A 12,406-nucleotide genomic window follows, 5' to 3' on the forward strand; every position below is an offset into this window, starting at 1 on the left:
GTGTTCATCCCACGCTTCTTTGAACTCAGTCACCATTTTCCTCTCCACCACCTCTCTCGGGAGCGCATTCCAGGCATCCACCACCCTCTCCGTAAAGTAGAATTTCCTAACATTGCTCTTGAATCTACCACCCCTCAACCTCAAATTATGTCCTCTGGTTTTACCATTTTCCTTTCACTGGAAAAGATTTTGTTCTACGTTAATACCCTTCAAGTATTTGAACATCTGAATCATATCACCCCTGTTCCTCCTTTCCTCTAGGCCATGGGTTGGGAAATCCAGTCCTCGAGAGCCGTATTCCAGTTGGGTTTTCAGGATTTCCCCGAACTATGGGGCATGTTTACTAAGCTGGGCAAGATATTTGCACGTATTGGGGTGGGATTCTATAAATGGTTATTGGAAAAATTTGGCACTACGTATTATTCTATAAAGGGTGTGCACCCTTTGTAGAATAGCAATTAGAACCAATTTCCACCAGAGTTATGCCTGCTGAAACCTGGTATAAATTCTGGTACTCAAGTTGGGCACAGAGACCCAGTCATTTAGCAGCTAGCATGTGCTCCTATCAATGCAGATCACACTGTGCAGTCTACACCCTCTCTCTCTCCTGTGCTAACCTGATAGAGATGGAAATGCAACACACTGGCCGTTGTAATGCACACTAGGTGTTAGCATGTACTGGCATTACTGGTTAATTCATGCAAAAACTCAAGCTAACTGCTTAGTAAACATGCCTCTATATTTCTCTGCTGTCTTTATACTTCTTATGAACATGTGACATCATGTTTCTGTCAACATGCATTTTGTAAGTTGTGTTATAAGCCACTTTAGATTGTTGGCACAAAAATGTTTTAAACACATAGCCTGGAAATAGTTGTATGAGAAAAGAAATCCCCCACAACTACAGCATATATTATTTTCTGAAGAGTGACTATTGGGCAGAATATTTTCAAACAAAGCCAAAGTGATTTAACTGGATAGGGGAGCCTCCCCAGTCCAATTAAATCACTTGTGGTCATCTGTTAATATTCAGCATCACTTAACCAGAAGGCACCACTGAATGTCCCCCAAGACGACCCCCTGTATCGTTAGTGCTAGGGAGGTCCATGGGTGGAACTTGGGAGGAGCCAGGAATTAATCAGTTAGTGGTCATATTCAGATCTCTAACTGTTTAAGTAAGTAGTTAAAGTTAGGACAGTAAAAAGGGTGTCTTTTGTTCAAAGCTAACTAAACACCAGTCTGAATATTGGCTGCTGCCAGTTAAATTCTGGTGCTACCCTCCCTTCCCTAAGATGCTGAAACCCCTTCACTCCCACCTCCGATGTTAAGGGAGGGGAGCTGACAGAACCCCCCTGGCTAAACCCTTCTCTCTTCCACTCCCATACACCGTCCTCCATAGGGTTACGAGATGTCCGGATTTTCCCAGACATGTCCTCTTTTTTAGAGGAATGTCGAGGTGTCCGTATGGCTTTTCAAAACCTCGCATTTTGTCCGGGGTTTGAAAAGCTTTGGAGGGTATCTGCGCATGTGTGGATGCAACGTAGTTCTGTCACATTCGCGCATACCCAATGGCCCTCCAAACGTGGTTCCGAGCTTGAGAAGAGTCTTGGAGGGTGGGGCGGAACAAGGCGTGACATGAGCAGAACAGGGTAGGGCTGGACCATGTCTCCAGATTTTACTATTGCACAGTGTAAAATCTGGTAACCCTACTCCTCCAGGCCTAAGTTTGGGGGATCTAATGGGGTCTTTGGGACAGGAGCTATATCCAGTCACTCCTGCCCATCACGGCTCCTTTAATTAAATGGCTGCCAGTACTCGCCAGTACTGCAAGCATGCCACTAGAAGCCACAGAAGCCATTTTGTAAAGAAGGCTCCTGCCCTTAAAACCCCACTAGTCTACCAGAACTCAGTAAGGTAGGCCTATAGGAGTAGGGGTGGGCAGGGGAGTTCCATTGGCCCTTCTTGATATTGGGGGTGGGAGGTAGGAGGACTGACATAGTGGCAGGAGGCAAGAGGGGAAATTGGAAAAGTAGAGGGCAGCTGCATCCCTTAGGGAGGTCCTGGTGGATGTGCAGCTAGAGCCTGCACAAGTATCATATGCAGATCCCGGCTAAATATCATCCCAGGACTCATATATGCTTTGGTGGCCAGCTCACTAGGGACTAGCACCAGATATTCATTGCCTGTGCGCAGACATGGCCTGGCATTGAATGTCCAGGGTTAATGCTGTCCTTGGCGAACTACTGTAGGCTGAATATCAAGTAGATGATTTCAAAAAGGTACGTCACGCACGTGCTCTTTAAAAGCAAACTATGAACAAAACTAAAAACTACAGTTTGAATTTGGTGCGTCAGAAAGATTTTACACTGCGAAGGATACAAATTTATCTCGAAAGGTTAAGATCAGTGTATCGCAAACTGTGTGCCTCCTGAGATTTCTGGGTAAGAGGAGAGGTGCCGGTGCTGGACGACTGTCTACAGGACGTGTCTCTCGCGAAGAGAAGCATGTCCTGTAAGCAATCTCCCGACAACGGCACCTCTTCTCTCTGCCGGCCCTTCTCTCCAGCGGGTCTTTTTGCCGGTCTTCTCTCCAGCGCGTTTGAAGGGCTGTTGCGCATGCTCTGACAGTGGTGCGCTGACATCACGTATGCGCATGATGTCATCACGCCGATGCCAGCGCACTTCTGGGTGTCTTGAGCCGGGGAAACAAGGTTTAGTGTGCCCCGGCTCGAAAAAGTTTGAAAGACACTGATTTAGATAATACTTCAAAAGGAGAAGGGGAGGGACATGCAGACGCCATTTATAAACTGCTTGCTACAAAGCTTAAGCAGGTTTTTTTTGAGCAGAAATGAGCATCCGTTAAGTTTCTGAAAATGTTAATCCTCTTCTTAGTCACAATTTATACTACAGTGCATTGATTTTTTTTTTTTTTATAAAAAGATGTTTAAGATTCAGTTTAGAACACACTCAAAACCTCACTTTCTCTTGCTAAGCCTATTGTACAAATTGATATTGACTGTGGAGAACAGCATGCACGAAAAATCCTTCCATTAATTCCTCCTGCAAAATAAGTCACTTAGACACTCCATAGATGAAAGCAAAGCCTGGTGCTAATTTTTATGACTCAGCTAGTTGGCACTGCATTGATGTTTTACTCAGCAAGAGTTTGGTACATTAATAGAGTGATGCTGCACAACTAATAGCAAAATAACTCAGTCCAAACAAGCAGGTTGATTGACAGCAGAATAGATTTTAGTGACTCAACATGGAAAAAGGATTCAATGAGTTAAAAATAACCATCTTATCATGTTCCCCCGGTCTCTCCTACCTCCATACAGCTGTAATAATATAAACCACTATTATAGAAGATTTCCCAGCAGTTGCATAAAAATGCCTTTAGGGAACTGCCCTCAAAATTTCTATTTCACAAGGCTTATGTATGAATTCATGAGTTATGCTTGTAAAAGTATGTGTAATGACAACACAGAGTGTAGTCTTATGTGACCTGTGTGTAGGCATGTTTGGGGGTGGAGTTTGGGTGGAGTGCAGGCAGAATCACAAAAGGAGGTAAATGTATTCAGCAAGCTGTTATCCTATTGCAGTTTTCGGAAATTAATTAAGACCACTTTGTGCGATAAGTTTATTACTTAGTGAGTTTTATTATTGAAATTCTATTTTGCAAATATTTGTATTTTTTACTGTATTATTGTATTTCGCTGATTGCCCAGCTCTTTTTAATGTAAACCGCCTAGATCTTTTGGTTATGGCGGTATAAAATAATAAAGTTATTATTATTATTATAAGTTGTGTTATATTAACATTAATTAAAGCTATTTTACCACAATTAGAACTAGTTACTAATATCTAGGGGTTAACAGTAAAATTAACATATCTTAACAGTAACTCTTGTTGATAACTTCCTCCCTTAAAGAAAAAAGAAATGTCTCTAGAGTTAAAAATCTTTGCTAAATGTAATAAAAGTGAACAAGTATAGGACAATAAATCTACGGTGACATCATCAATGAGAATGGCTCTTAAGCACTGATGGAATGTGGCATTATGACATCACAATATCAGTTCTGGTTACTACAGACTGAAACTTCACACAAGAGGGGGGAGGGGAAGATATCAACATGGACTACTACTAGCTCTTGCTATTTTAACACAGAAACAAAGAAACATGATGCCGATAAAAGTCAAATGACCCATCCAGTCTGCCCATCCACAGCATCTACTGTCTCCTACTCTCCCTAAGAGATCCCTCATGCCTGTCCCATGCTTTCTTGAATTCAGACTCTGTCTCCACCACCTCTACCGAGAGACTATTCCATGCATCTACCACCTTTTCTGTACAAAAGTATTTACTATTTTATGCAAGGAGACATATGGGCCAATATTCAAAACAATGGAAGTGGGCAGAAGAGGCTCCTGCTCACTTGAATCCCCTGGAGCCACCGAAGCCCCACTATTCAGTAGTACTAAAAAAGGCAGTGCTGCTGATAGGCAGGATATCCAGATTTAAATAAAATTTAAAACTTGGAATATCGCTTCTGACCGCTCAAAAAAAACAGGTAGGTCAGGAGCAGGGCAAGGGGTGATGTTAGGAAGGAGCTTGGGGATATGCAGGTGCTGGCAGTATCCAGTGTCAGCACCCGCATAGATAAGCAGCCTAATTTAGGACACATGGAAGGTTATTTTTGATAGTGCATCTAAGTCTGATTTAGACATCCTGAGAAGCAGTGGCGTACCTAGCATATGTGACACCCGGGGCCCATCATTTTTTGACCCCCCCCCCATCTATATTAAAAATATGATTTTTAGTAACAATCCACATATCGCACAACAAGAGTGTACCTAGGAAAAAGCAGCATCTTAAACACTGCAGTGAGCACTAGAACACCATCACATACATTGTAAAACTAAACAAGCCAGATCCCGCACAGTCAATTGATCCTGTAGTCAATGCCAACTGAAAACTATGTTCTTTTCATACACACGGAACATAGATACACCCTCGCCCAATATGGAATAATCACAAACTAAAAATAGAAATATGTAGACAAAAATTAAACTGAACCGCCAAGAAACCAGACTCTGCATACAATGCAACACCAAAACACCACAAAAACAGTAACACATGTCCTCTAATACAGTGCAAAATATAAAGACAGTAGATGTAAATTTGAAAAAACTGATACATAACAATCACCACTTTACAAATTAACAAATAAAAATAAAACAAATAATGAGAAATAAGAAAATACCATTCTATTGGACTAATCCATTTTTCAATTAGCTTTCAGAGGCCAAATCTTTCTTCAGAATAGTACAGTATACTGCTCTTATGGTATCCTGTCCTGAGGAAAGGGGTTTAGTCCAAAAAAATTGCCTTATTTCCATTTCCTATTTATAAACTTTTATCAACACAGTTACAATACTACTTGATTCTAAGTAAAGCAACAAAAAAATCTTTCTACCTTTTGTCGTTTCTGTTTTAATCATCTTCTCTTTGCTCTCTTCTTTCTATACAGCGTTTGTCCTCTCTCCCTTCCATGCAACATCTGCCCTCTCTTTGTCCCTTCTACCCAGCTTCTGCCCTCTCTCTCTCTCTACCCCTTCCATCTACTTTCCACCCTCTCTCTCTCTTCCATATGGCATCTTTCCTCTTTCTTTGTCCCTTCAATAAACTGTATGTCTGGGGTCCCTTCTCTCCTTTGCATATGATTCATTTCAGCTTCACCCCCTCTCCATTTTTCTCTCCCCACCCCCTCCCCTATGCTTTGGCATCTCTTTCTTTCTCTTCTCCTTTCCTTTCCTTTCCTTCCTTCCCACTCTATACCATGGTGTGGTATCTCTATCTTCTTCCCTTCCCTCATGCCATGCATCTCTTTCTCCTCCTCCATGGTCCGGTATCTCCTTTCCTTATTTCCTTTCCCTCCCTCTCATGGACTTGGCATCTCTGGTTGCTCTCCCTTGTCTTCCTTCTCCCTCCTTCCCTCTCTTTCCTCAATTGGGTGCTGCAACAGCAGCATTTCTCTCCCCATTCCCTGTGCAGCAGCAGTATTTCTCCCTCCCTTCCCTGTGCAGCAGCAGCATTTCTCCCCCCTTGCCTGTGCAGCATTTCTTCCCCCCCATCCCTGTGAAGTATTTCTACCCTCCCCCCTTCCCTGTGCAGCAGCAGCATGTCTCCCCCCTTGCCTTTGCAGCATTTCTCCCCCCTAGCCTTTGCAGCATTTCCCCCCCCTTGCCTGTGCATTATTTCTACCCTCCCCCTTCACTGTGCAGCATTTCTCCCCTCCCCCTTCCCTGCTCAGCATTTCTACCCTCCCCCTTTCCTGCCCAGCAGGTCTGGCCGGTTCCTCTGCTGAAAGCCGCGGGCATCTACACCTCACCGATCTGCGGCAGCGTTGGAAGCCTTCTCTCTTTGCCTGCACATAACACGCCTCCAACATGCCCCCTTAAACTTTGGACTCTCAGTGGGAAAAAGTCTAGCAAAACATCTAGAAAGCCAGTTTAGAAAATTGGCACTTGAATGTCTTGGCGAGAAAAATGTCTAACTGCCGATTTAGGCCATTTTTGGATGTGTTTGTGTTTTGAAAATAAGCCCCTTACTGTATATGGAGGCACCCAATTATAGAACTGCCTTTCCCAAAAACTTTTGTGCCATAAAATGACATTGAAAAGGAATCCTTATTGCTGCTGTTACTGCCTGTGGACGCATTTATTATTTTTTTGTATTGGCTGAAACAGAGCCGTCAATTATGTCACTATGGGCTCCTTTTACAAAGGTGTGTTAGGGCCTTAACGCACGTTATAGCACACGCTAAATTGCCGTGCGCACTAGACCTTAACGCCAGCATTGAGCTGATGTTATTCTAGAAGCGTACCACGCAGCTTAGCACGTGGTAACTTTGTGCGTGGGCTATAAACACTAGCGCACCTTAGTAAAAGGAGCCCTATAGCTTGTGCTTCTCACAACACAGTGGAGCATGCCGAGGTGGCAGGTCCACATCTAGAGCACAAATGAAAGCCACCTCAGCAACTTGGAGCCCTTATCTGGTGTATGCTATTAGAACTCACTAGAGTGGCCTCAAAAGCTTTTTATTTAAAGATGCATATGACTGTTAACTGGTCCACGGGACTTTTCTAGCTCATTCTCTATATAAAATTCATTCTCTATACAAAAATTTATTATTTCCCTTTTCCTATGTTATTATCCTTAATTGTTCTCTCTTTTCTTTTAAATTGGATTTCTCCCCATTCTCCTATTGTTTCATGTAAGTAATATTATGTCATTAATAGTTTAACTTGACCCCTTTTTAAATTTTTTATTGTAAAACGCGTTAGAATTTATGATTAGCGTTTTATCAATTTTTTAAAATAAACTTGAAACTTGAGTTATAAGTGAGACACACATTAGTCATCTATTTGAAAAACTATCTTGAAACCTAGACAAAGAAAGTTCTTTTTTGATAATATAGATGTCTAATTTAAAGGGGAAATGTCTTATTTACAGGAATGATGGTGACAAATGCGAAGAGAGGATTACACATGCTTTGTTACATTTATCTCAAAATAATTCAAAATATGTTCATTGGGAAAGCACTGAAGTAATAACCACGGTATTTTACCTATATCGGACATGTTCGATAGTGTCCTGTGTCAGCCTGCTTCTGATGTTCTGACTGTGAGGATTACCTAGAAGACAAGATTAAGATTCGTTTATTAAAAATGGAATTGGTGTTTCTCCAGGTTTGCTTTGTAAAAGCATTCCTCATATAAGAAAGGGGCAATTTTCAAGCTGCCCACTTAGGCATCAAGTTCACATGATCTTTGTACCTATAAAAACTTTGCACATAGTTTTCAAAGTGCTTTCCTTTTAAAACTGCCACATGTGAAACGTCCCTTCATAGCTTTTCACCTGCTTTTCCAATAACAAACAAAAATCTCAAACCTCCACTAATCAAAGGCAAAGCAACAAGGTCTGGTGTCCAAAAACACTGGAATAGTGGAGTAGCTGAACCAGCTACTCCACTAGGTGAAAGGCACAAAAATAAGTATCACATAAAAAATAATAAAAATATTTAATATATCAAGGGACAATAGTAAAGTAAATGATCCAACGTCCCAACTTCCAGATGACAGTGCCAGCATCTATTAGACTTGGAACTATCTACTCTATGTAAACGAACTGGGGTCCAAAAAACTCTAGGCAACAGAAAAAAACCATGTTTGTCTCATAGATGCAAATCTTCAATACTTTACCCAACCTCCAAAATATCTAACATTCCTCTCTGTAAAATTACAAATTGTTCAACATGCTCTCAGTAAGATGGTGGATACAATGGCTCTGGGGAATCCTTGATAAAGCAAACTGTTGCGAAACATGTCGGATCATGTAACCCAGTAGCATGCTAAGCTAAGTATATAACTTATTTGAATATTTTTAAATAGAATAACCTCAAGGAAACTTCTAAAAAGACCACGGTTGATAAAAAAAAGTTTACTTAAATAATTGCAAAAAAAGAATGTGGGCCAATGAGGAATAAAAACACCGGTATTCCCACCAATATTAAACATTACTAAGGGTGGAGGAGGTGTACCTGAGGCCACATTTTGCTACATTTGAAATATATGAGAGCATATTGAACAATTTGTAATTTTACGGAGAGGAATGTTGGATATTTTGGAGGTTGGGTAAAGTATTGGAGATTTGTGTTATATGATTCCCAACCATTAATGAAACAGATTTAAATAGTGCTATCTTTACTGTGTGTCTCATAGATGCAGACATTGTACTTCTCATCCTCCAAGACCAAATTCTGGAGATCTATTTGGGATCAAGTTAATAATTTATTAGAAAATCCAGTGGCACTATCATATGATACCATTTTATTTGGAACATCTATGAGGGCAAAAAGTCAAATTTCGACAAAAAATAACAAACTTTTGTTTATAATGACGGGAGTTGCCATGCAGCTTATCTTAAAAAATTGGGACAGATTAAATTATTCATTCTGGTGGGAATCCCTATTGTTATGTCTTTAAAATGGAAAGATTCATGGCCATTCAGAAGGGAAGTTACAAAAAATTTATGGAAGTTTGGGAACCATTAACTAAATATTGTAAGAAATGACTTATTTATCTAATTGAGGAAAACATACACATCCTGGGGAGGGGGGGGGGTATGTTTTGACACTGTTTAAAAGGTATAAATAGGTTGTTTATAGGTAATTTTATGATTTGCTAGTCAATTGGATAAATGGGTGGGGGAAAATATTTTTTGTCATTATTTTTAACAATTTTATTGTGCTGTAATATTAATATTTTATGTAAATGCATCATTTACTGTGCACAATTATAGTTTTAAAAATGAATAAAGAAGTTTAAAAAAATATATATTTAATATAGCAATGTACACAATAACAGAAGTGAATGAATCCAATAGGAGCAGTAACAATTCACAATAAAAGTAGGCACTGGATTTAAAATGTAAAACAAAGAGTTCCAAACGCTGTGCCAATTTGGTCAGTAACCAAGTCTAAAATGGTGCCAATGTGGTGAATCTGATGACAGACATTGTAGCTTAGTGTTGGCATTTCTAGCTGTTTTCGCTCTTGGCGGTTTGTCTGCATTCACACTTACTTTATCCAGACAGCTGTTTTTGGTAAATGGACCCCCGATAAATTATTATTACTTATATACCACTTATATCCTAAGTGGTTTACATTCAGGTATTTTATCATATTTCCCTGTCTGTCCTAGTGGGCTCAAACTGGGGCAATGAGGGGATCAAGTGACTTGCTCAGGGTCACAAGGAGCAGCGAGGGATTTGAACCCACAGCCTCAAGGTACTGAGGCTAGAGCTCTAACCCCTGCACCACACACGCTCCATAAAGGCAAACACATTTGCCGAAACATGGACTGTGTAGGATCTGACGCTTCAGCTCATCGATTGAAGCCCATCATACTGCTACGTCTGTCATCAGATTTGCTATATTTGGATTCACACTCTACCATCACCAGTTGTTCTGGCACCATTCGGGACTTGGTTACTGACCATACTGACACAGCATTTGTAACTCTTTGTTTTACATTTTAGAGCCAGGGCCTTCTTTTATTGTGAATTTTTACTGTTCCTGTTGGATTCATATACTTCTATGAAAATAATGCCATGGACACAGTGTATGTGAAAGTTCAAATTACTGGAAAGTGCTACTGTGTTATTGTCTTAACAAGAATTTACCTGCAATTTTTACCTTCGATCCAATATTATGCAGTAGAACTTGTTTACTAATATGCACATTAGTAAAATTAGCTCCATATATGTTATGCTTTGATCTAATCCAAAACACTCCAGGAGCTCTTCCCCTCATACCCCCTAATTCTTGTACACCCAAATTTCAGACTAGTGTGCAAATTTAGGCATGCAACTTATAGTATAAGTTCAGCTGTGTACATAACTTAATGAATTAATTAGCTGCTAGTTGGCCTTAGAACTAATTATGGAGTATAATTGATGTTAATTGGTACTAATTTGCAGCTGTAGAATACTGACTAAGGGGCAGTTATGTGCGTAAGTTCTGTCCTCTTGTTCCAGAGTGCACAACTTCAAGCAGTGGCATAGCACAAGGAAACAGGGCGACCACCCAACGTGGCATCTCTCTGCCCACCAACTTCTTCAAAATCTTTGGCAGCAGCCAGCAGCATCTAGCTCCTGCTCACACTGGCCTTAGCTCTCTACCTGACATCATTTCCTGGTCTCGGGATCAGGAAGTGACATCAGAGGGAAAGCTGAGGCTGGTGCAAGCAGCAGCTAAGAGAAGCTGGTGGCTGTTGCCGAAGATTTTGAAGAGGTACGTGGGAAGCGCGTACAGAGAGGAAGCATATAGGGGGTGCACTGCACAGTGATGCCAAGCACCACTGCTCCGGGTGCCTCTTTCCTTCGCTATACTACTGACTTTAAGGGGGATGTGGACCTGGGAGGGTCAGTGGTGTTATCAAGCAGTGATGAAGTGTGTTATAGAATATTAGCATTTATCTGTCTAGAGTTAGGTGCGAGCATTTACCCTACCCAGAGATCTACCTGAACCGGAAATGGTTTTCAAGGGTGATGATGTGGAGGAACTGAAAGAAATCTCGGTGAATTTTGAAGATGTAATGAGCCAAATCCATAAGTTAAAAAGTGATAAATCACCAGGACTGGATGGTATACATCCTAAAAGAACTCAAACATGAAATTGCTGACCTGCTGTTAGTGATCTGTAACCTGTCACTAAAATCGTCTGTAGTACCTGAAATTTGGAGGGTGACCAATGTTACGCCAATTTTTAAAAAGGGCTCTAGGGCATATCTGGTAAATTACAGACCGGTAAGCCTCACGTCGGTGCCGAGCAAAATGGTAGAAATGATTATCTATAATAATAAAACGCTAAGCGCGCATGCGCACTCTCACCGCATGTTTCCTGAGATCTGACCTGTTGGGATGTGCCGGCAAGAGTGCGCATGCGCGCTTACTACGTATCCGAAGGTGCGCTAGAGACGCGACAGGCGCGTTCGGCGGCGGGACATTTAGAGGCAGCCACAGAGGGGGAAAATAAAAGTGTACTATAGTCGTCAGAGGGCGCGGGGCAGCGTTCCGGGAGTGACAGAAAAGGAGAAGTGAGAGTTGGTGTCTCTCAGAGACGGCCGCCGCAGCCCCTGTCACCACCTAGGCCTCCCGGCTACTCACACGCACTCTCCAAAGGGCTGGGGCACAAAGAGCGCCTCCTGCCCCCCTCCTCCCCGGGACGAACCGAGAAACGGAGCCGGCCCAGCCTCTGCGACAGACCCAAGGAGCCCAGCAACTTTCCGCCCCGGCTCTTGCGCTGCCCCCGCTGCCCAGAACCCGAGTCCTTTGCCGCCCCCCCTCTTCCCTTCCCTTCTCGTGGTCCCGACAACGAACCTGGCGATTCCAGCAGCATGTGCAGCAGTCTTCACACGCTGCTTCGGGCCCCTCTACTGCCCTGATTTGCTCTGCCGCGTCTCTGATGATGTCATCAGGGACGTGCCAGAGTAAATTAAGTCAGTAGAAGGACCATTAATACACATCAATTTACAAAATAATGTGTGCTAAGTCACCGTTTTTCTTTTTCTTTTTGAGCGTCCTTTTCTTTTTAGTGTCATTACTTTCTTTTCAAGTGTCACTACACTCTTAGGCACTTTGGGCTAGATTCACTAAGCAAACCGATCGTGTACCAATAGGTTTGCGATCACTTTGCAACCCCGGCCTGATTCACTAACCTTACTCCCAATCCGATTCCTGCCCAATCCAATCTGTGCATGCAAACGAGGGAGAATGACATACAAAGGTAGGAAGGAAGCGATTCACTGAAAAAACATCAGGAAAACCGACTGGGCTGGCCGAT

General features: G+C 42.0%; 1 protein-coding gene across 2 annotated transcripts in view; it reads right to left on the bottom strand.

Moving 5' to 3' along the window:
• The window catches only part of MOCOS (molybdenum cofactor sulfurase), a 406,383-nt gene that overhangs the window by 336,275 nt on the left and 57,702 nt on the right, over window positions 1-12,406 (bottom strand). For both annotated transcript variants that reach the window (XM_033930634.1, XM_033930633.1), the window contains exon 3: window positions 7,631-7,697. In XM_033930634.1, coding sequence (XP_033786525.1) covers window positions 7,631-7,697 — 67 coding nt within the window. The remainder of the gene's footprint in view (window positions 1-7,630; window positions 7,698-12,406) is intronic.

The sequence above is a fragment of the Geotrypetes seraphini genome, chromosome 2 (genome assembly GCF_902459505.1).
Source record: "Geotrypetes seraphini chromosome 2, aGeoSer1.1, whole genome shotgun sequence".
In the NCBI taxonomy this organism is placed as follows: domain Eukaryota; kingdom Metazoa; phylum Chordata; class Amphibia; order Gymnophiona; family Dermophiidae; genus Geotrypetes; species Geotrypetes seraphini.